The following is a 24,548-nucleotide window of genomic DNA, read 5'->3' as shown; positions in this document are numbered from 1 at the left end:
TATGTGTATCTATATCTGGCGTGGTCTGGGGACCCAGTCGATCATGAACTTCACCTTGGCATATGAGACATACCTAACAACTCCCCAGTGTAACATGCAGATAACAATAGGTAGTATAGACTGGTAGGACAGGAATGACAAGGGTAGCAACTTAATCAGGTAAACTCAATGCAGTCTTGTTTGATATACCTTCTCATTGCGCCAACATAAGTTCGCAAAAAAAGTAAGCAACAAATCAAAATAAACAAAGAATTAATTCTAAACAGAAATTTCAACACAAATAAAAATTGTGTCTTATTTCATACATGCTATTTCCATTTCAAACGGAGAGTGAAAGCACCCAAATAATAACGGAGAAAATTTCACAAACCCTAGTTTTATTTCATAGTTTTGAAACTTGCCCCGGTGAATTAAGCCATTTTGAACAAACCCGGCAAAAACAAGCAGGCACAAATGACATTTGATTATGGTACACTTTTGCGATGTTGTTCCTAGACATCTTGTTCAAATTTTAGGCCTCGTGGTAGAATGTACCAGGACAGATAGGTCCTAATACGACACCTTCCTATAGATATAGAAACTGCTATTTACCACTTGGTACTGACAAGCATTATCTATATCTTCTGACTGATCATTGAAATAAATAAATAAATTAAAAAAGATCACACAAAAGCTTTTTTCTTTATACTAACAACACACTATCATATAGAGTACATGACTGGAAAATCTCAATTTTGGAAATCTGATTTCTTGATGACAGAAAAAAATTTCTTTAAAGACAAAAACCATTCATTTTGTAAACACTCATGCATTCTGTAATTTTTGAAAAGACAGACCACGTTATTTACAGGCACGAAAAATCCTATATACAAATGAGAGTATATCATATCAGATGTTTATATTTACACTTGAGCACCGAACCACAATAAAGCAGGTCAAATAAAACTTTCCTTAACTATATTATTTATAAAGTACATATGGCAATGGATATATCACTTAAGATTTTTCTCTATCAAGATGACTGATGTATTTGTATGATTCAAAATCAGAAACAATGAACTACATACCATAAAATGAATTTATACGACGTACGGGTATGTAAGTTGTATTTAGGAAAACAACGGCATTTTCTTTTAGAAAATAAATCAATACAATGAATTATCATAAAAAGAAGACGAATCCTGCAACATTTTTCAGTGGTGGATTGATAGAATAGAACTAAAATTCGGTGGGCTATCTAAAACAATTGCTTATAATAACAGTGGAATTATTTAAGTCGAAAAAATGTCCAGACATTTTCTCTCGAAAAAAGCAAATGACACCCCGTATTGTTCAGATGCATACGAGATATATCATGTTTGACAATCATCATTTTATGATACATTATATATATATATATATATATATATATTACACTATTCAACACAAATCTCATTAGTAGAAAGTTTTTTTCATATGATTAATCTTCCATCGAAAACCATTGATTACTAAACTGCCTTTTTCTATAGATATGACAAAGTTTTCTTTCAAACTAACGACGATAACGATATAAAACTCGAGATTCAGAACACCAATTTGTATTCATTCTTCAGACTTGTATTTCATTCTATTAAAGTTAATAATAATGATATGGCAATATGATATCACAAATACGCTCTTTATCTTACTATTTCATTACATTAAAAATGATACCTCGTTTCTCCTAATTGACTGGGTTATTGTTTTAAGTGCAATGAAATTTGTAATCCAGTTAATTTCTATAGCTGCCGGGTATGTTATGGTAAAATTGATCTTGATTAAAAAAGAAAAGTTATGTACAGGCTAGATAGGCGGCCGGCCGGGTCAACTCAGCAGAAATGAGAAACGTGGTATCACTTTTAGCCTAAAATGAGGAAATTTGGATAGATCTCCAGAAAGAGGGAGTAAATAAATACTTTAGACTGTAAAATTCAAGAGCTGTTCCATGGGGGTGAGAGATAATGGTCAAATTGGTCTAGTGTTGAATTTGCATGAAATTTATCTCATCTACAGCTTACAGGCGCAGAATTCATTTGACTCTACTTTCAAATAGAATCATTTGTAAAATTAAAAAGCGGCTTCAATTTAGGCCTATTGGGGAAAATCTTAGGCTGTACTTTGGATGAAAAATATCAAGAATGAATCTCACAGCTGGAATATCTGTTTCACGCGTGTCACAGATTGAGACAAGTAATAAGATCGTTACATAGTTTTTTATATTGACAAGTATCTCCTGAAAGTTTCCGGAATCGCAGCCCGTTCACCGCCGTACCCCGACAGATTTCGATCTCTAACCGAACGCCGCTACGGCTTTCCAACCGGAAAACGTTCTCCGTTCGTTCGTACGCTTCGCGTCGTTGATCTAACGTTCGTTTCACCTCGATCAGGATATCGTCGACGTTTTTACTCGACGTCAAATTCACGGACAACGCGAACTTCAACCCGTGCGGCATTTCGCCGAGACTGTTCTTCCAGTTCATCATCGTGATGCCCTCGAGCGTCGGCGACGAAGGCGCGCCGTCGCCCGGCGAACATAGTTTCATGTACTGCCGTGTTAAACTCAACTCTCCGCACTTATTCGAAATATTCACGTCCGGATTCGACGACGTCTGCATCGTGTTGCCCGGCAATCCGAAAAAAGTCGGATACTGCAACGTCGGACTGGGAATGTTATGGTAATTATGTTGGGTAGTCGCGCTACTCGAAGTCGTCGAATTATAAGCACTGATATTATTAATAGGCTGCCTGAATTGAGATCGGATTTGATTGGTTCTTTGAATCGTCGTCGGTGATCCTTGTTCGATTCCGGTCTGGAATAATCCCATCATTGGAAGATTCGTATTAAGCGTAGGTGGCGTCGGCGGTTGTACGGCGGACTGATCTGACTCGGCGGTGACGACAACGACGTTTTCGTCGATCGAGTCGGACGACATTCGACTCTCTTCGCATGGTTCTACGCCGCCGCCCGGTATATCCATACTCGGCACTACGCTCGGATATCGCTGACTGACCGGAACAGCGGTCGTAAAATACTGACTGTTATCGATAAAGCTGACGTCTGCGTCGTCCGTACTCGACTCGTTTGCACCTTGTTCCGACACGGCCATCACGTAACCCTGAGTATCTGTTATGTTAATCAGCGGCGTTTGTTGACTGAATCGCCGCTGACATTCTTGATTCGCTTTTTGTATCGCGGCGCTTTCCTCTTCGTCCTCGGCCGACTGCACGATCAGATCGCAACTGTCGGTCGTATCCTCTTCGATCATGTGTAAATTCGGACCGGGCGGCGGCGACGAGCGCTGCGATTGATAGTATGTTTGCGGCGGCGATTCCGTTTTGCGATGCGGTAGCAACGGACTGTAACTCGCCGGCGACGTCGATACCGGACTCGCGTGCGGACTCAAGATACTCGGGCTAAGTATACTACGAGCTGGAGGACTACTCGGATGATATGGATGTAAATTGAGTCTTTGTAATTGTTGATATAGCGCGGCTGTAGGGAATTCATTCGTAACTTGTTGTTGATAACTCGGAGATGCAGGACACTGCGGTGAAGGGATAGGACTATTCAGAGCAGACGCAGCCTGATGTTGTTGTTGTATTAGACAGTGTATACGGTGCTGTTCTTGTAATTCGGCGTGGCGTTCGACGGCGGACGTTTTCACTTGTTTCTGCAGATAAAGGAAAAGCAGGTAACGGAATTCGAGTAAGATTGGTAGCATGGGAAAATCATTCGTCGGGTTCGCGGAGCGATAATCAGCGATAGATCGATTATGAGGAGGAGGTAATACAGCTGGGGGTGGAGAATAATCATATGAACCATCAGTGGACATAAGAACTGGGGAGGATGCACCCTGATACCAAGGAGATTTATGTATAGTCTGCAGGAATTGGCTACAAAATTCCACAAACCATGGCTCCATGTACCCACCTAGCTCCTTCAAACGGTTCTGAAACATGCACACTAACAGTTTAACTTATACTCTAATAGACAAACTATAAAGTCATGCATTTATTAAGTAGAGTACAAATACCAAATTACAATTGGACATGAATACAGTTGTACATATCCGGTGTGCATATGACTAAAATTGAGTACAGGGAATCGGTAGATAATTCAGAAATTGTATGTAGATAATAAATGGATAACCTCTTATATTGGATTATTCAATGATTTCTAGAGACTTCAAAGGATAGAAAATTATACATACCTGGAGCTGGTGGTACTCTTGGTGTAGTTGCTTTAAGCTGTTATGTCTGGAGCCCGATTGACTGCTTAGCGTTTGATTGTAAAGCTTTTCTAAATGATTCTGATATTTTTTCAGGTTTGTCGTGCCATCACTGGCTCGTCGCACCGGAGAGTATCGCTCATTTGGAAGTTGTAACGAACTCGGATCTTTGTATGTATCACGATCTGAAACAGACATAACCAATTAACATCAGTAACCATCGCACAGGGTGGCCACTTTAATTTGACTGGCTTTGTTCCTCAAATTTTCCGTGACATGAAGGTTGTTTTTTCCCTTGTTATTTCTAAAAATTCTCTGTTTTTCTTTAAAGAAAACAAAATTCCCTGACTTTTCCTTGATTTTCAGGTAAGTGACCACCCTGACAGAGCTTTAACCTTCTATGCAATAGATGACACAAGCTTGTGTATGGGTGTATCTATTGAGGAAATTGCACTTGATCGTGAAAACTTGAAAAACTTACTAGGAGAACGCTCAGGAAAACGTCGCCCTTTGATTGGCTGTTTGGAAGCGAGAAGCTGTTGTAATTCCTGTGATAATTCTTGGACGGGGTGTTCCATAGCTAACGTATGTCGTCGAGTCTGCAAATATCTGAAAACAAAGATTGATAAATGGTAAATATTAGCTTTCAAGACTTAGTCTACCAATAACGGTAAAGATTTTGACAACTATACTGTGGTTTCATAGTAATCAGCAATCAATATTATAGATGTTTGACCAGTGATGATCTCTCATCAATAATTGTAGCCGTTGTAGTTTTGGTTGTTGTGATATTTTGACAATTTTCTGTTGACAATCTACCTATAAGCTATCTATATTTTTTTAATAAGTTTATTTTTGAGTTAATTTTTCATAGAAAGTCAAAGCTTGAAACGATAGCAGCTAGAATTTGAACGTTTCTTTAGGGAGATTTAAACCCAGAGGTTGCAGCACATTTGATTTACCTATTAAGTTCTTCCGTTTCTTTGTCGATAGGAATCTCAGATGCATCTTCAAGAGTAATCGAAGTTCTGTGTGGGACGTGGGTCGTACTGGTGCCAAATGACTGCAACTGTAATAGAAAAGCGTTACTCTTATTTTCCACTAACAAAATGCAGTTTACAAACATCCGTGGTGTATCAAAAGGATTTCAGCGAGTGTACAAGAATTATCCCGGTAATAAGGTTTTTAAACACAAAATCACCACTCTGGCTCAGCCATTAAGCGAAATTCTTGAAAGTTCATTATGAAACTGACTGAAATACAAGTCATTGATTCATAATTCCAGTATCCATCACACCTCAGGGTGGACCCAATCCAGGATCCAGTCTCAAGGAAGAGCGGAAAAGATGCAAACACAAATTTTGTATGGCAAATAAATGGAAATCAAAAAACAAATATGTTCATGCGAAAACTTTACCGGTATCAACACATCGATTTAAGCGTTGAAAGAAAAACACTATATCCCTTGTATCAGTACGAATACACTCTGTTACATAATTATAAGGCAAATTCAAAGTGGATGAAGAGAAAGAATGGGGTACCGGCACTGCTACTGTGGCAATCGAGGATTCGCCAGGTTTACTAGTACAACATGTAGTTACGTCTTCATTTCAAGAGCTTCAATTTCTTCTACATTTCAAATAAATTCGAATCAACTAAAACTATACCATACACTCATTGGGAACGTCAATCTTATATCTATTTGATGACTTGCTTGACAACATTGCCATTTGGAAGCCTATAAGTCCAGTTCAAAGTTCATTAAAAATGAACTAATTTTCACTAAGAATAACTGAGTGTATTGTTACGCCATCTGGTATGTGCCGGTACCCCATCAAAAAGCATAGATCTTAAGAGCGAAGTCATACGTGTTACCATGTGCTAAGCTGTTTATTATAAAGACAAGCCATAGGATATTGAATCAATACTTCGCATTGGGCAAAAGTGTTTGAAGTATATAATGTACAGCGTTTGAAGTGATAGCAGCATTCATTTTGTTTCTAGTTAATTCACGCTTGTAGACACAAAGCCAAGCCGTTCTACAAACATATAATTTTCTGCAAATGTCTATGATTATGTAGAATCTGCGTTTCGTAAATGTCATACAATAACGTATATCAATACATGATTTATGATTACAATCAGGCATCAATCATCGCAAGAGGATTTGATTTGAGTTGTCTGTCTCCATAATACTAATTAGATATTAGCCGGCACGCACGGGTTGACAATGGTACTTTTAAAATGGTCCGTCAAAATTAATCTGTAATCAAGATATCTAATGCCTTTTTTATTTGTGTTATTTCAAGCCAGTATTTCTTCTCCACGGTTCTGATCACTAGCCAGTCCACCATGTCAATGATGAATCGAGGTAGGGACCATCCATTTGGTACGTATGCAAAAATCTGCTGATTTTTAACCTCCTCCCCTTGTACGCAGCTGTACTTTTGACTTTACCCCCTCCAAGTACGTACGCCAGAATGATGATTTTTATCATCGTTGAGCGTACAGTTTTTTTATCAACGGATAGGCGGCTATAGTACAATAAATAGAGAATACAAAATGATGACACTTCATTTTCTATTTGAATGCCCAATGAACGCAAAGAATTTATATCCGCAAAATTGTCAGAAACATACACGCAGTAAAAACACAATTAAAGGTCAATAGAGTGCAAAATGATTATCAAAATGAGTACCCCCTCATACTATAAATAGATGGTCCCTCAATTTTAGCGGTGATCACCGATTCTATTATGCTGAGTATTTCTGGATAGTTCTTTTGATTGTATGTAGATATACGTATTAGACGTATATAGAGTGGTTAGGATTGATCGTTCAGAAACTTACTTCCATATTATCAGAATCGGATGACGACACTGAACTCACCGATTGGTTATCCTGAAATATCAGTCATCACAACATAAATAAAGCAAGTGGAATGACGTACGAAATATACGGCGACTCCTTCAGCCTTTACAGCTGATTCTACACTGAGCCAGTTCATCACAAAATGCCTTGAAAGAAGACCTAGCTGTGGAACTGATGATTGAATGGTAGTAGTTTGGTTTACAGCTATGTAGAATCAGCTTTAGGATGATGTTCACTCAACGATCTACGCATCTCTGTACGGTTAAACAAACACGGTATACCAAACAAACTATAGACATTGAGGGGTTGAAAATAAAAACTTAATGATGAAAATAAAAACAAAAGCATTAACAGAGAGGACCAATTAACCTTGCACTAAGACTCAAAGAAGAAGGCCCAATGCACAGCTGCGACTTAACTTCGAAATTCTAAGACTGTTTTCAAGTTTCATTTTTGTACATGTAGTTATGTAAGCTAAAAATTAAGCTTTTACGGTGCAAATGGACCTTCAGGCTTCTATTTGAGAAATGCTGCATCAGGAAATGAATATTGAGAAGAAAGTAACGCGAACCCTGCAATGCTACTGTGGCAAGAGGATTCTACACGAGGCAAGCGAGGATCCACCAGGTGCGCTAGCGTGCTGCAGGACAACAAATTATAAAGATTCAGTTAATGTTTCTCGCTGATTTTCATGAATCAAAAGCATATGTGGAAGGTTAAAAGAGAACTTCGCTAGCACGCTATGCAGTGGTGAGCTCTTATTTCGGGACCAGGTACCTAAGATTATTCTATCTTAAAATACGTACAACTAGTAGAAACGGAGATCTTCGTAAGTGGTACATGTTTTTACCAAGTGTTCTCTATGCACCAAGAATATTTCATATGAGAAGGATATCTTTTAAGTTTAATCTATTAGTTTTTTAAGCAGCTTTCAATAATTCAAACAAATAATCACTACACGTAGTTAAGTACAAAACGTATAATATCTTGTTTGAATTTGATAATTTAAATACACGTAATAAGACTAAGTGACGAAAGCGACATCTATGAATAAATATATTCATTCATTCATTCATATGAATGATGCAGGGAACTAGAAGGTTATGCTTACACGTTCGGTGCTATGAGGTTGGATCGGGATTCCTTCATCTTTCAGACTAGTGTTCGAGTATAAATGAATATTAGCGCCACCATCCGACGCACGTCGATAAAACTGACCACTATCACCTGCAAAAAAGAAAAAAAAAAAAATTCAAAAATTCCGCCTTTGATAAAATCAGTTAGGAAATTTGCTGCAATCATTGCCTCATTCAAACAAGTCATACTAGTTCAACTGAGTCATATAATTATCATATTCATATATAGACTTATAGCCTTTAAGCGGGCTTAAAAAGAAACTATGAATACTTCAGCAAGTGTAAATTTTTCCCCCACCAAGAGATTGTTCCCTCAATAAAATTTTTTGCCAAATTGTATAACACACTTCCATTTTCTGTATGCTTATTTGCCAAACTAATTGAATGATTTTCTTGTTATTTGCGATGATTCAATAATTCTCACCGATGCCGAGGAATTGCGGAGGTTTAAGCAGATGATGATCTTTGATTGAGAAATTCTGTAACGGTTCATGTTGCACGAGTGGCAGATTCAACGGCAAATTAGTGTGCGGTAAGATATTGATAGGATTCAACCACATAGGCTGCGGTAGCGCCACCAGCGGGGGACAGTGCGGTATATCGGCAGGCGCATGTTTAGCGTTACTATCACTGACTGTATGGCGTCTCATTGCCAGGTAACGGGCCATCGCTTCAGGCGATGGTTCCTCATCCGAATCGCTTTGCTGTTCGTCCTTCGGAAATAAAACAGAAATTGAGATATAATCTAATTGATTGTAATATCTGGAGCCAGTTTTATATCTTTATTATTCAACCACTAAAGGTCTTTCTCATGATTAGGGGAAAAACGGTATCTGACCAATAAGAAAGGTACCTTTAATGAGGACAAAGTTACACAGCTCAATTGAAAGTTGAATTCAAGAAACTCAAAGAGTTCAAGCACCATAGGTAATTGAAAATGAAGTCTTTTTGATAGTTATATTCAAATTTAACTCACAACTGTAGAACTATGTTCACTCTATAAAACTGTTCTTCAAGAATAAATATTTTGTTGAAGACTAACCTGTGCGACCTTCTGATTGTTTTCATTATAAAATTGCAGTTGAACATGAGGAACGAGATTTGAACCTATTCCGGGGCTGCCGAGAGGTACTTCAATATGCTCGACTAAAATCACAAATAAAGACTTGTGTAAAAATTGGATTGAAATAATGGATTGGAAAATGAAACTACACATGTTGACTCGGTCACTTACCCACTCCTGTAGTTATACTAGACCGGCGTTCAGTTCTTGTCGTTACCATTGGAACACTTGGCGTCACATTTTGCGGTATTTTACCGAGACTAGGGCTGGAACTGCCTGGCGTGCTACCGCCAGCTTTTTGATGTCGTTTTAATTTGTCCAACACGATGTGATAGATGGCGCTTAAATGATCGTACGCTTTTTTATTTACAGACTGAAAATACGATAAAATCAGATTCATTCGAAACGATATTTGAAATAAAACGATACGTGATGCCAGTGAATAGCCGCTCTGCGCGTATTTTGACTTCGTCATCTGAAGGTCAATCAGAATAAACTGAAACCTTTCTGAAACTATTCTCCCAATCGAAAGACATTTGTACAGTTTCACAAGCAGCACGATTCAGATTCATCGACAAGTGGGTAAATCAGTCTGTTACACTGTTTCACAGTTCACTCACGAATAAGACATTTTCTAAGCGATATACAGTAAGTATACTACTAGCAATGTGCACACAGCATCAGACATTGAAATGATTGAGATTCATTTCCGAAACTAATCTATTTTTCACTTTGGGCGCCATGACGCGTAGAAATTGAAAATGTCTCTGAAAATACTAAGAAATATATCAGCTATGCAAGATCCATTTCTGGAAACTGAGCAAAAACCTAAATCTACTGCGCATCATGCACAGCGTTCAAGGTTTCTTTTTCACTCATTTTCTATAACCAACAAAAAAAAACTCTGACACCAGGATTCGAACCAGTGATGCCCGAATAACGAGAACTCGGCCATTACACCTTCCCAATAAAAAGCGTTTACCTTAACAGTTTCTTCGCGGTTTATTCCTAAACTTTCCATATGCGAGAGAACAACTTCGTTGATAGTTTCCGGTTCCGAACACGTGTTATTGTTATATTGTTCTAAGATTTCGTTGAATACTTTTACGTCGTCCGGCGTCGAGCCGACTTGTATCCATTTATGGCGAATAATTTCCTCCATCGTTAAGCGTTTATTCGGATCTATCACAAGCATATGTCGAATCAAATGTTCGCATTCTGAAATGGTTACGAAGAGATAGTAAAGAGGAAACTGACTCTTACTCGGGCGGATTTAGGGGGATGGTGTCGGAGGTCCAGACACCAGCTTTCTCACTAAGTTGCCTTTTTGTCAAGACGGATTGTTAAAACCTGCAAATTTGACGAATGTCTACGGTCTTCAACCTAGACAATAAAGTATGGGCAAATTAGATTCAGGGAGTAGACCTATACTAAGCGGATAAATTAAAATGCTGGTGGCCTGATAAACACGACGTACCAGTTGACATAAAAAAAGGAACTCGAAAACGTCCAGATAAAACTCTGGCTCGGAGACTTTGTAATGTACTGCCATCGAAGGGTAGAGCACCGCATACTAATACATATAATACAACTCCTAAACTCTGAAAGAAGAAAAAGAAATGATATATAGATTTCTATGCCGGCTATTGATAAGCTAAGTTTGTACCGACGTGCAGGCATTAATCAGAATCAGTAGTGTGAATTGAGTTTTCCTCAACTGTTCTATACTGCTAATGAATAATGCGTCATAGTTGATTATTGTCAGGATGTGGGTTTCAACTTGTGCATGTGGTATCACAACACGTCGGTTCTCTTTTTGTTGTCCGAGGACAAATAAAGCTACGTTCTTTACAGAAACTCGGGACAAACTGACCAAAACTAAAAACTTTTATACACGGCATCGCATGATATTTCAGTGTTGCGTCTACTCGGTATCTGAAGATGCCACGAAGACGTACCCAAATATCAACTTTTGGAGCGTCGTATTCTTTGCCTTCGAATAGTTCTGGTGCTGCATATGGAGGACTGCCGCACCACGTGGTTAGTTTTTTCCCTGGGGTAAAGTAATTGCTGAAGCCAAAATCTGCAAATAGAAAGACATATGTAAAAGTACACATCAAAGTGTGAAATAGTCAGTCGCGAACTGTGTTACTCCTACTCATTGAGCAAGTGATGATTAGTCATAAATTCAAGCGTATCAAATGTTATTCAGGATAGCCAACATTGACATTTCCATCCATGATACTTTATAGCTAAATGTCAATGACTGATAGACAGAATTGATGAATTGATCACAGGCAGAACGGCTTTTAACTGAAGATTGGGTGGTGGCGGTGGTGATGGTGGTATGGTTATCAAAATATAGATTATTCAGTTATACGAACGAATCAACATTTTTTATCTACTGCAAGATGAAATTCATATTGCCGTTATGACTATAATGTCGGCGTCTTCCTTTTCATTCGGTGATTCGAGGATGATATCTATGCAACGGAAGGTCAACGCCTCTGATTTCTTCCATGATTCACCGCGATATCTAATTCATCTGACTTATAATTTGACACACAACTGTCTCGGCTACGACGACTCCCAACTGGTGACCAACTACCCTGTGATAATAGGTCATTAGTCGGCATAAACACCACTTCTGTGTTGGCATCTTAATAATAATTCACAGTCCTTCTAGAATAAGCTGATGAAGCGTTCCAAACAGATGAATGCCAGTTTAAGAGGAAAACATTGAGACGGCGAGTGCAATCATGACATTTCGCGCTAGGTGTCATCCGCGTGCAGTCAAAATGTCATTTCTCATTTGATATATTTTCTGGGAAATGTTTCGTTTTCTGTTTTATCCACAATACGACAAGTTTAGTATTACGAACACCTCTTCAAATAACGATGGGGCTATGGGATTGTGAGACTAACTCTTGCACTTGTTGACAACAAGCTTTGCAAGGCCAACAACACCATATGAAAAGCCTTCTTTTTCGCTTTGCTTAAAACTTTTCAAAAGTGACACTAGTTCGAAAACCCACTAGGCTCTATAAACAAATGCAAAAGATCAAAAATGAAATTTATTACCCAAGAGTTTAAAATAAATGAGAAAACATTTCCAAAAAAATTTCATTATAAATCTTTCAAATTTGGACGTAGAGGGTTTTTATTCTCCACGTTAGAGAGTGGCTATTGTATCCTCATTAAAAGTGATGATCTATAATCACAAATCTGTCGCCTCTTGTTTTGAGCTGTATCAAATGATCGTTTAAGTACCTGCTATTTTGATGTTTAAACTGGCATCGAGTAGTAGATTTTCAGCCTTTAAATCTCTATGTACAACGTGTCGACTGTGACAGTACGACACAGCGGCGAGAATCTGTTTCAGTTTCTTTCGGGCTTCTTTTTCGTTCATTCTGCCGTGGGCCACTAAGTGATCTGAAATCAAAGACCAGAAATGGTAGAAAGATCGTATTCACTTTTCATAAACAGTTAAGTCATTCCTGGATATAAGGAGTTTTCAAAGAGGTAGTCTACTGTACAAATACAAATTAAACAAAAAAGAATTTCTAAATGCCTATTTCTCAAATTAAGGTGTTTCTTGGATGTTGTATTTTGGATATGTTGTATCTAGGGCCAATAGCTAGACAATTTTCTTAAATTTTGACCCCATTGTCTTCGTTATGAGGTCATCTTCAAGCTCATGTCGCCGCGTTTTTAGTACCTAGTTCTGCCACTAGGTGGCACATTGGGACATTATTTACACTGCACAACTAGACGCCCATACTAACATTGTACCCAAGTTTCATCGAGATCGACCTACTATTTACAAAGCTAAGTAGCTGAAAGACATATTCACTGTCTGACACACAGAGTATAAGAATAAGGGTCTCACAGAAGCCCGAGAACCCAAAAAGAAATTGCGGAGGTAAGTTTTTTGTTGTTTTTCATTTAGTTATAATGCGTGTGCGGTTGCTTTGGGGTTTCGTTTTAAACCATCGATGTTAATGGTCTCTAGTCTTTAACACGCCAGAGGCATTCGACGTGTTTTCCATCGTCCTCTCGGTTCCCAGATGGAAAAGTGACTTTTCCAAGAATCGTGACTTGTGATGTTGCGCGCGCGCGTCGTATGAAAGCACACGGTGAATACGCAATGTTTTGACGCAACGCCGCCACCGTGTAAGACAACTGAATCATTAAAACCATTGAAACGCTATATCTGTTTTGTGACGATAATATCGAGAAAATCCCACACGATAATGAACAAATTAAGAGCGAAATGTTTCCTTCGGTTAATAGTTTATTCAGTGTTTTGACTAATAGATTTCCTCCTCGAAGATGTAGGATATATAGTAAACATCCAATACACTTACAGGATCCCAACAGATCAGTCTTGGCTATAAGAAGTTATAATTACTAGAACATTTCAAATTTCAAGGAAGCATCTGCATCACTTTCATGTACTCCTAAATCTGTTCAGTTTGTGTCGGTAAACCATTAATCCAATGGTTTTGTAAGTAAATTTTCATCCTGTACACTACCTACACTCGATTTCTAATTTAGTAAAAAATCCAGGTGCCCAATGTACCGATTTAGGCATAGTCTACAAATTATCTCCAATTGCCTATTTCACAAAATTGAAGGATTTTTCAAGGGGTTTTGGGCATTTTGCTCAAGGACTTTCAAGCAGCTTTGAAAATCACTTTCTGTTTAGCGAAAGTTCTTCAGGAATCGAGGAGTCGTAGCGCACCGCTGTATTATAAGCTGGGCTTAATTACTATCGAATGAAATTGAACGAGAATACAACAAGAAAAACAGTAAGAAGCAATTGTTTAATAAAATCGGCTAAATTTAGTCATCCGCAAAATCTATAAAGGTCGCAGAAAACAGCGTAGAAACGGGCATTGACGTCAACGCGATATCGTTCACTTATTTCATAACAACGATTTCATTCGTTACTATGAGTAAAGGAAACGTCTGAAACGTATAATAATCATCATCATCGCCCACGGGCTAAAATCTATAGCTCAAGTATGTCATAACATACACACTGGAAACATCTGATTCATCTCCCGGATAAGTCATATACACAGTTGCAGTAAACGTGTCGACTTTTTGTTGTTGTTGTTTCCTATTACACAATTCGAGGGTCTGATATCTGAAGCCCGACTGGCAGATTTGACTTAGGGCTACCGATAAACCCAGAATATTTCAAATATTCTGGAGGAGCGGATTTAGGAGCAGCACCGGGGCACGTGCTTGACCCTCTAAAAGTGTCAGGAAAAAATTCTGGACCAACCTTTTTAGCGCATTGCGTCTTGCAATATCTTTTTGTTCCCTTTCGAATTCTCATATAGGATTCAATGCTCTGAAATACCATTTTGACTAAACAGAGAGTGATTAACATCCAAAATTCTAGGTAGAGTGATTTAGGATAGTTTTCTCTGCATTTGCGCCAATGTAAATAGGCCTATGTTGTTTCAAAAAATCTTGTTCTTCATAACTATTTCAAATTCTTAAAATAGATTTTCTGTTATTTTTGCAGATTGACGGATTATTACTTCAAGATGCCTCTAAAATCCATCTATAAGCTGGGCTTCATCTTTAAAAATGTTCTGGGGAGGGGGAAGATCCTGAAGAAAAAGCTCGATGTCCCGGGATCGTGGATCTTATTTCATTAATGTTCCCTCTTTAGGTGAACCCTCGGATCTGACTGGGTTTGGCACAAATAAAATGATAATCAAAACCAGGACGAACACGTCGAAATGACAACGTAAAGCGTTAATTTCAGCAGCTCTTCATTCCCGGCTGCGCTGATGTTGAATGACAAAATCTACGGATAGAAATAATGCTGACCACTGCATATATAGACATCAAGCCGATTCGTAGCAGTAGATTAGTTGGAAGGAATCGGGGACAAGTGGATGCATGAATTTGAAACAGCCTCGGTGGGAGCAATTATAGAGAGCAGTATGAGAGAGCTGGGTACAATTTGTTGTATCGCTAGCGATAAAAATGACGCTGCTATCGCAGACACTGAGTCTACATGTGACAAGACTTATTTGGAGTTTCATATACATTCTCCGGGATACTTTAAACTCAAGGTCGAATAATCTCAAGGAGGTCGAACAATTTCAAGGTTATACAACGTCGACAGCTCATATGAAGTCTGATTTCCGGCGGCGGATTTCGGTGACAGTGTCGGGGGTCCGGACCCCTGCCTTCCCAGTGAGGTTTACCTTTTCGTCAAGACAGGGATAGTAAAAAAACTGAGGCCAGTTGCACAGTCATGGCTTAGATTTAAGACCAGTCTAAGACCAACGTAGTTCTAAAGCCAATCTTAATATTCAAGCCCACTTTTGGACTGAAGTCATGACTGTGCAACTGGGCCCTGGAGCTCTCAGGAATTGCAACCTGTCAGACGTATTTCTTCAGAAAAATACCTAAAACAGAGGGCGGAACTCAAATTGAGGCCTATTGAATTCATGCGAGAAATGCCTTTTCTTCCGGACACTGGCCTTCCAGTTTTCCTAGATTCGTCCCTGATTGCACGGAATAAAACGAAGCCAATGGCCTCAGAGAAAACATTAACAAGGCCGTTGAGATCATTGCAAATTCATTGTCAGTCCCAGAACCCCGCTCCCGATAGTGCGATGTGGACTTATACAGAGACGGATATTGAGTTGTGTAAGACGGACGGACGAATAGAAAAGCTCGTTCACACTCATGCACGCATACAAACACACTGCGAAAGGTTCATCTGTAACGTGATCATTATAAAGGTTACCATTGACGTCACTGTAACGCAAAATCCAATACAATCCACCAGTAACCACGGTTACAAGCATCCCATTCACTTTACGCGCCGGTGTGCCGCTTGTGGCCATTTTTTGCCCGACATTGAAAGGTACACGTGTAAACCGATGCATCGCGAGCCATGCGCACGGCCCATAAAAAAAATTCGGCAGAATTGAAATCTAACTGCGAAATAGCCAACAATATACATGGGCGCACCTGAATGTTATCACAGAGTTTCCTATTCCCTATTTCATGGCATTAACATCTCGTCACATCACGGGAAACGAAATTAGATTCATTCGAACAAGACAAACACCGTTGATGAGAAGAATATCGTTTTCGAGCAGGTGAAATGAAATTCGTTTCGAGGTATCAGTTGACCGAAATGGGCTCTTAAAGCACCGGTAAGCTAGATAGTGTAACTGGAGCCGAGACCGGGCTATAGGCAGGGGCGGATCCAAGCTGTATATATTCCACTGTATTCCGGAATATAGGCAGTACAAAATATGATGCGTTATTTTTCAAAATTTTCCGGGGGAGGACCGCTCTTAACGAACTGCACACATGCAATGCTCGCTACTTCGTTGGCAGATCATTGAGCACTAATTCCTAGGAATATAGTCAAACTCACCCACTGGATCCGCCCCGGATTGGCAATTCAAACTCCAATCCACGTAAATACAACCATTATCTCGACTAAAGCACTATAGACCTATAGAATCTTTTTTAATGAAATGAGATGACGCCACACCTCAATGATGACGAGGCATATACGAGGCGGATGAATGCGAAACGGGATTCTTCGTACGTATAGATCTACGCGATACCGTTTCAGCTTCCTTCGGGCAGCTATTAAAAAAATCCGCATAATATGTCACCGTAGAATGCGAACGAAAAGCTCGACGAGCGAAAGCCCGAAGCTATCATTATTCTGATGACATCACTACAAACAATGTCTCTCACTGATGATAAACAACGTCGAGGCTATACTTCTATAATCAGGTTACATCGCTACAGCAAAACGAACCCCGGCGAAATACCCAGACAACGTCTAAATTGCAATTTCCTCATCTTGTTACAAAAATTTGCGCGCGTTCGCAAAAAAAAAACACCCATCAGTTCATTAAACAATTGTGAAATCAAAAATTGAGTGCGCAGCGCACCGCCGCTGATGCCTGCCAGCGTCGTCGGCGAGGGTTTCATCGAAACTCGTTTTGCGGAAACTGTGATATTAACGCACCCATTCCATAGGCAAATTATTACATCAGTTTGTCGCGTATTAATATTGAATTTCAACAATTTCCACCGATTGTATCAACTCCCAACACTAAATAATTAATGCATGTGACTCGCGACATGAAAATAGACTAGTCACTGAAATGCACGGGTAGCGTCAGCGTGACAAGAAGAGCGCCCGATAATTCTAGAGACAAAATATTTCTCATCGTTCTTTTAGGCTTTTATCGAAGCCAAACTATTTCGAGACTCGGGCAAGAACGCCGCAGAGCCAATTACATGGAAATAAATAACTGAAACAAACGTTATAGATGAAAGACCGTGTCAGATGATATGAAACCTGGTGAAAAATACACACGAAATCTGAGAGAATCAGGTGGACGACTATTCAGTGTTTTCGTATTTCGAAGGATGAACTCTTTCAGTGGGAAGAATGATTCTACCCACACCACACGCACACACACGTACGGGTGAATCACTGAAGTATCAAATATCGGAAGCAGCAAATTATCTCATTCGAGAGTCCTGTAAAATATTAGATTAAAGTTTGAACGCTGCTGGAAGGAAAAATGTCACGAAATGCCACATCAACGCATCGGTAAGAATGTCAACAGGCTATAACAAAAATATAATATATGCGATATCGAATAAAAGTTGAACTGGTTCTAATGTTACACATGATTGCCAGACATACAATACAACTTTGCCCTTTAACGGTTAATGTTCTGTTTATTGGTATTTCACATGCTGCGATGCATTGTTGAGTTCAAAGAGTAATAACAACGTAAGAGTACACACCTCAGTAAACACATTATATGCCATTTACCAAGGTGATGCGTACAACATTTTCGTTGAACGAAAGGAGAAAAAAAAACGGCAGTATTCTCGGCAGTATTGGTGCGCATCTGGCCACAGTCTACGGGGTCAGAGCCGGGGTTTTTGTGGGTGGGTTTTAGCGGCACCGACTTCATCAATGCATCATACTTTACCCATGTCTGACGAAAAGGAGACAATAGGGAAATTCCAGTCGGAACCGTTGGTGCTATTCCCGGCACCATGGCTTCATGGGTACTGCCATCTTCGATAATGATTGGACTTTTACACCGCTCTTTGGCCTTGAAAGGCAGCCAACAATAATGCGTTACCTTCGGTAGTCAGGCCAATAAGAGGTTTGTAGCGATCATAACATAACAACTGGGATTAAGTGGCCCAACGAATGACGATGGTTGCAAAATTCAGCACAAAACACAATTCTTGGACAAGGTTATTTTCATGGTTCGTATGAGTGAGACAATTTGTAACCAATAGCATCGTCGAATTCTAGTTTCATACAGCATATAGATATGAAGGCAGAAAAATATCACATTTCCGAGGAGGAAACCGCACCACAGAGATGCCTGACACGGGGGAGGGGGGAGGGGGTGGCGGCGATTATGATGATAATGATGATGATGATGATGATGACATTATCCAAAGATCAATCGTCGTCTGATTGATCAATAATTGATCAATGCGGCTGCATACACCGCGACTGCGATCACGAGAGATCAATATCTATAATTGTTAACTAAAGATTCAAGTCATACGTTAGAAATACTCATCAACTTAATGCGGTAATAATGATACAACACCACACACTGACACCGCCCGAACGCGTTTCATCCGACTGTCGATGCAATAAAACGGACGATTTTCTAGCGAGAAATTCTCAGGATATATCAGAAGATCCAGGGGCCAGTTTTACAGTTGAATTATTCACCGGCCGCTGTATTCATTCCCGGTAGAGGCGATCCAAACCCATCATGGTGATGGATTGTAGTTTCCTTTTTTGCGGATCTGACAATCTAATACCAATCTTATAACCTAAGACCAGTGGACTATAGGGCCACTGGATCTTGGTGGCGTTAGGCGTGTTGTCAACTCTGTACCAACATCTGCTAGGAAATTCTATGAATCTCCAAGGTCATGCGGAGTATCAACTGGACATTTGCCAAAACAAAGAATTTCAAGATAATACCAAGTCCTCATGAAAGCTCAGCTATTTAACGACTTACTTGGCCAGTCATTACCTCTCAAGGGGTTCATCATTCTCAGGCCTGTAGAGTGAGGGATAGGGCCTATGCGGGTGTGGGTTCATTTCTAACTCGAATGGAACTGAATGGAGTCGGGGGCTCTCGCCCGAGAAAACTTTGAAAATGTGATGCTCAGATTATGTACCATTTCCGTTGATATAACAAAAGCCTAGAACAAATCAAATATACATGTTTTATGGTGCAACACGGTCCCTACAGATCAGTCATTCCTGGCTGTATATGGAGTTGTCAATGAGTTTTAAAGAAGATTTCAAATTTTGAGGAAGTGTCTGCATCACTTTCATATCACTGTCAAAAAACTCTACTGAATCATTCATTACAGTCTATCTCGGTGATAAACCGTCAATTCAACGGTTTTGTAAGCAAGCGGTTTTGTGTGAAACTACAAAAATTGCTATTCCCCTATTTCTCAAAATTGAAGGAGTTTTAATTAATGGCGTTTCAGGCATTTTGCTCAGATAAATTAAAGGGGTTTTGAGCACTATCAAAAGCAAAACACTAACATAAAAAAACACTTCAGGCCTGATTCCATATTCATACATACCGAATATTTCTCCACCACTCGCGTATTCAGTGACTAGATATATCATACGATCGGTTTCCATTACTTGGAACAGACGCACTATGTTCGGATGTCGTAACATTTTCATGATTTGAATTTCGCGAAATATTTTCTTCAGATTTTCCTCGCCGAGCTGCGTTTTGTCGATGATTTTGATCGCGACCTGAAATCGAAGAAAACAATATTATCAGTGGCATTGAATTCGGCCCAAAAATGGAGACAGTGAGTAGGAGTGAAAGTATGAACAGTTATTGATTTACGGCTTAAGATATTCGAAATCCATTCAATTCAGGAGATTGAGCTTCAGGGATTTGACCTGTAAACTAGTGAAACTGGGTAATTTCAAAATATGAGATATAACACATCCATCACACCTCAGAGGCAGGTTTAGAGAGGAGCAGGTGCTACTGTCATAGTTCCTGATATGCCCTAAAAATGTTGGCAATTATTTCAAACACTCTGCTTTTCTAGTAACTGCAGGTAAGAGTCGTCTGTGAAATATATCTCAGTTGCATTACACAAAATTCTTGTTTATTTTATAGTTTATCAATACATTGAGGACGCGCCTATTTGGCCTAGTCTAGGTCTGGGGCAGTCTTTGGTTTCCGATATGTCCTCAAAATGTCCGCAATTTTTTTCAAACCGTCTACATTTTCAACCTGCGGGTAAAATATTGTAATATCTGACTCAGTGAGGACTTTCAGAATATATCTAAATCTTAAATCACAAAATGTTCATTGGTTCTGGTTCGACCGGTCAAAGAACGCATATATTTGGCCTCGTCTAGCTCCGGTACGGGTCTATTGTCGTTTATTTTTTCATAATAAACGACTACAGCCTGTCAGTCAGGTTTTAGACAATATCATTCGAATGCCGTACATATATATGAGCATTAATTTACAGTAATAAGGATGATCTTTGCTTATAGTAAATCGATACAGTTGATCTATGCGATGATGTCTGATGTCATTTAAACCATGGATTTGACGCTCGAGACAACTATGTATCATCCATTCCGTATATTTCATTGTCAATCGACATTAACTCTACACGAGATGAATCGCCATTTCAGTTTCTTGTTGGTCAATATTTTAGCGCCCCGCCAAAAAATATTTTGGAGCTTTCATTAAAAAATGCATCATGTACTGAACTAATATGTGACGTTATTGAAAATTGAACTTTGCAAATGATATAGAATGGGAGCAAGGTCTAGTGTTTCAGGGTCCTAACCGCATCTTAAATCCACCAAGTTGCAGAATTGAAAAGGTTAAACAAAGTTTTATATGTCACTCCAACTATGGGAACAATATAGACACTGACAGACCTAGACTCAATAAATGGCCTAATAAATACATCATGTAGCAATTAATGATATTTCTATGAATTGATTGGCCGAGTGGTGGGCTCATATTGGTACAATTTCCCTCATATGATGCCAGGCTTTCATCTATTAGGGCCTATTAAATACAGGATTCCATAGTGTCCATGGCTAATCTCATTTAATGACTTTCAAGGACATTTTTTCTGTAATTCCAGGCGTATAAATGCAGAAATCTACACTTTCCAGGCATTCTTATAATCAGTTTTTGTAAGAGCAGTAACAGCGATCTTTGATCTTGGATCTACAGATAACTGATGACATTCAAAGACCATGACAATGATGTAAGGATTTTAGAGCCCATTCCATGATACTTACGGCCTTGATTTGACACATTCCCGTTTCAAAACCTTCAAGGACTGCTATAATCCCTGATATCAGACCATGCAAAGGCAATCGTGATATCCAAGAAAATACATTTAAAAACTTACAAAATATCAGGTATGGTAGAATTTGAAAGACGAAAGGGTTGAAAATTGTTTGTAAATTGATAGGCGAAGAAATGGAATTTCAGGGGTTTCAGGGTACGGACCCCTGGCTGCTTCCTATTGAAGTTGCCCTTTCCTTCAAGACATATGTCGTGAAAACCGATAAATCTGACACTCATCCTCTCGAAAATTGCATCTTTTTCATTTCTTCAAAAATATCTAATACCGAGGACTAATGGCCAATAACGTGGCTGCTTCAGACCCTAGAAATGCCTTTTCTTATCTTCAGGACCCTGGCCTGGACCCAATTTTCCTAGATCCACCCCTGAATTTCTATCTTTTCAAGTGAAAAAAAAAAGAAAAAAAAAGTAAGACTCGAATACGAATATAAAGCAGGATGGAGAAAAAGGTCACGTTAATCGATGAAGCATCGATGCAACTATGATTGTATTACGAACAGTAAAACAACTCATTTGGAAATATACACGCGTAATTTAACTCATCAGACGACACGAAATCAAACGACTTAAAACCAACGACGCATTTACCACGTATAAAACAACGTTTCCGCCGAGTGCCGATTTCGTCACCACAAAAACGTCCTTCAGTGGCTTCGCAATATCGAAAAGTTCCTTCTACGTTTTCCCAACCACCGCTAGTTAAAGGTTCCTTTTTTTACACTTTAAAGCATCGGGTGTTCGAACATAAAAAAAGGAAAGATAAATAATATCTTCTAAAAAAAATTATTCCATTATAAAAAAAAAAAAAAAAACGGTCACCCCGATGGAACTACATTTATTACCACATGAGGTGTGGAGGCCTTAATTACTAGGGATTCATAGAAAATCATTTCCGGGAATTTTAATCAAAATGATATGGGCATATTGACTCTTGTCGGCAAAATTCAGTTATATCGACAGTCCAATTTATAGCGCATGTAGTAAGTCGAGCGGTAATGGAACCTTGTTTTCATGATAAACAGTAATTTTGCTCCAAATGAGAGAAAATAATTTCTGGCTCAATTCATACATGCATGCGCTAGGAATAATGCCTAAACACTGAATAAAAGTCTATCTTCGGCACTTTGGTTTTAGCTCGACAACTTTTAGACTTCAGGAACAAATTTCTATCAATGGGGCACCAGCGCATACCAGATGGCAGAACAATACACTCAGTTATATGTAGTGAAAGTTAGTTCATTTTTAATGAACTTTGTACTGGACTTGTGGGCTTCCAAATGGAAATATTGTCAAACAAGTCATCACGTAGATATAAGATTGACGTTGCCGATGAGTGTATGACAATCGTTTTACTGGAATCGAATGTAGGAAAATAAAATACCACCAGCAAAACCTGGCGGATCCTCACCTGCCATAGTGAATCCTAGATTGCCACGGTAGTGGTGCCGGTAGGACCCCATTGCACAGCAATAAGGTTCCATTATACCCGTATGCTGAATATACACTAATGTACCGCAATAACCCCGCGATTGGTGGAGGGTAGTCTCAAATAAAAAAGATTCCCCGAAAATTGGCTCTCTTTTTAGATGAACACGGTGGAAATGATAGAAATGGGTAATAATGAATATTAGCTGACAAGTGCTACAGAAATGTCAACTGTTAATCGTGACAACTGAAGTCACCAGCGGCATTTCATTAGTGCCTTCGTTAGCACGATACGAGAAACTGAGCAAAAATTGCTCGCATCGAGATGCAGTGTGTACGTAGAATAATCAGGGGAAATGAGTGTGTACGACAAAAGACAGCTCTCCCAGGCTAGGTTCGGCTGATTGTCACTGACAATTCCAAGAACGAGACAAAGAAAATTCAGAAACCACATTGACGGGAACAACAGGTCAAGTTATTGTTCCGTGGAATAGACAAGCATAACAATCTAGTTCCGAGATGGGAAAAACAGACCTGACGAATCAATTGTGCCAGCAGCAACTCCCAATTTGGTTCTATGGTCAATCCGACAACTCCAGACCAGTTTCACGTTTTGAGAAATTTTGTGGGGACATGACTGTGCAACTGGTACCTGGACTGGGAGATGACTTGCCGAAGATAAATTCAGATGATGGTGAAGTTTAATTTTCTAATTAAGCGAGAAGATTCCGACACATCAATTTCTATCTCTGTCAATATTTTCTCCTGACAATACTTGATTATTGCACTACTGTGTCTGCTGATAGACATTGAAGCTCATTAGTGGCCTAAGGCATTACCTGATGGTAAAGCAGAACGGAAAGATCCAAAAAGAATATTTTCGCCGAGTCGAATACATCTCCCTCTGACATTTTTGTGGACATTTAATTGAAACAACACACACATACTTCACACACAAGATAGTTTTCAATCTTTAAATAGGGTTTGATTAAGAAAAAAAATGATAGATTATTTAGTAGATTGGGTTATCTTATAAGGAAAGTATTTCCGCGAATATGACCAAATAAGAACGAACTGAACGACCTAACCGACCTATTAATTATGATGATGGCCTCCTCGAAATTTGAAATTCGAATAATTTCGTTAATGAAGTGATTCGTATACTGACCTTTGTTTTAGTGATGACATGGGACGCTAATTTTACGACGGCGAAATTGCCTTTTCCTATAGTCCTTTCGATTTCGTAATATCCGACCCTAACTGGCCCTGAGTGCGACTTGCTCCCTTTGGCAGTCGCCATTTTGTTACCCCTTACCTTTCTACTAGGTGGGGTAAGTCGCGCTCGAACGATACGCAAA

General features: G+C 39.1%; 1 protein-coding gene and 1 long non-coding RNA gene across 4 annotated transcripts; one reads left to right on the top strand and one right to left on the bottom strand.

Moving 5' to 3' along the window:
- Window positions 1-78: 78 nt before the first annotated feature.
- On the top strand, window positions 79-6,106 carry LOC141906850 (uncharacterized). The gene is made up of 5 exons (XR_012619427.1): window positions 79-159; window positions 4,344-4,418; window positions 4,614-4,879; window positions 5,241-5,420; window positions 5,533-6,106. It is a non-coding gene; the product is annotated as an uncharacterized LOC141906850 (long non-coding RNA).
- On the bottom strand, window positions 124-24,494 carry LOC141906849 (serine/threonine-protein kinase SIK3-like). Of its 3 annotated transcripts, none has more exons than XM_074796286.1 (15): window positions 24,359-24,494; window positions 19,982-20,162; window positions 12,587-12,748; window positions 11,275-11,399; window positions 10,794-10,917; window positions 10,299-10,534; window positions 9,488-9,689; window positions 9,296-9,399; window positions 8,678-8,966; window positions 8,229-8,344; window positions 7,097-7,147; window positions 5,210-5,316; window positions 4,729-4,856; window positions 4,230-4,432; window positions 124-3,968 (listed from the first exon to the last, which is right to left on the bottom strand). In XM_074796286.1, the coding sequence occupies exons 1-15, from the start codon at window positions 24,488-24,490 to the stop codon at window positions 2,193-2,195; spliced, it is 3,936 nt and encodes a 1,311-aa protein (XP_074652387.1). In that variant the 5' UTR covers window positions 24,491-24,494; the 3' UTR covers window positions 124-2,192. The 3 variants fall into 3 exon arrangements, with proteins under 3 accessions (XP_074652387.1, XP_074652389.1, XP_074652388.1); XM_074796288.1 differs by having other exon boundaries at window positions 124-3,689; XM_074796287.1 differs by lacking the exon at window positions 7,097-7,147.
- Between the last annotated feature and the right edge of the window lie 54 nt (window positions 24,495-24,548).

This window comes from Tubulanus polymorphus, chromosome 6, assembly GCF_964204645.1.
Source record: "Tubulanus polymorphus chromosome 6, tnTubPoly1.2, whole genome shotgun sequence".
Lineage (NCBI taxonomy): Eukaryota > Metazoa > Nemertea > Palaeonemertea > Tubulaniformes > Tubulanidae > Tubulanus > Tubulanus polymorphus.
This window is presented reverse-complemented; position numbering and strand designations above follow the sequence as displayed.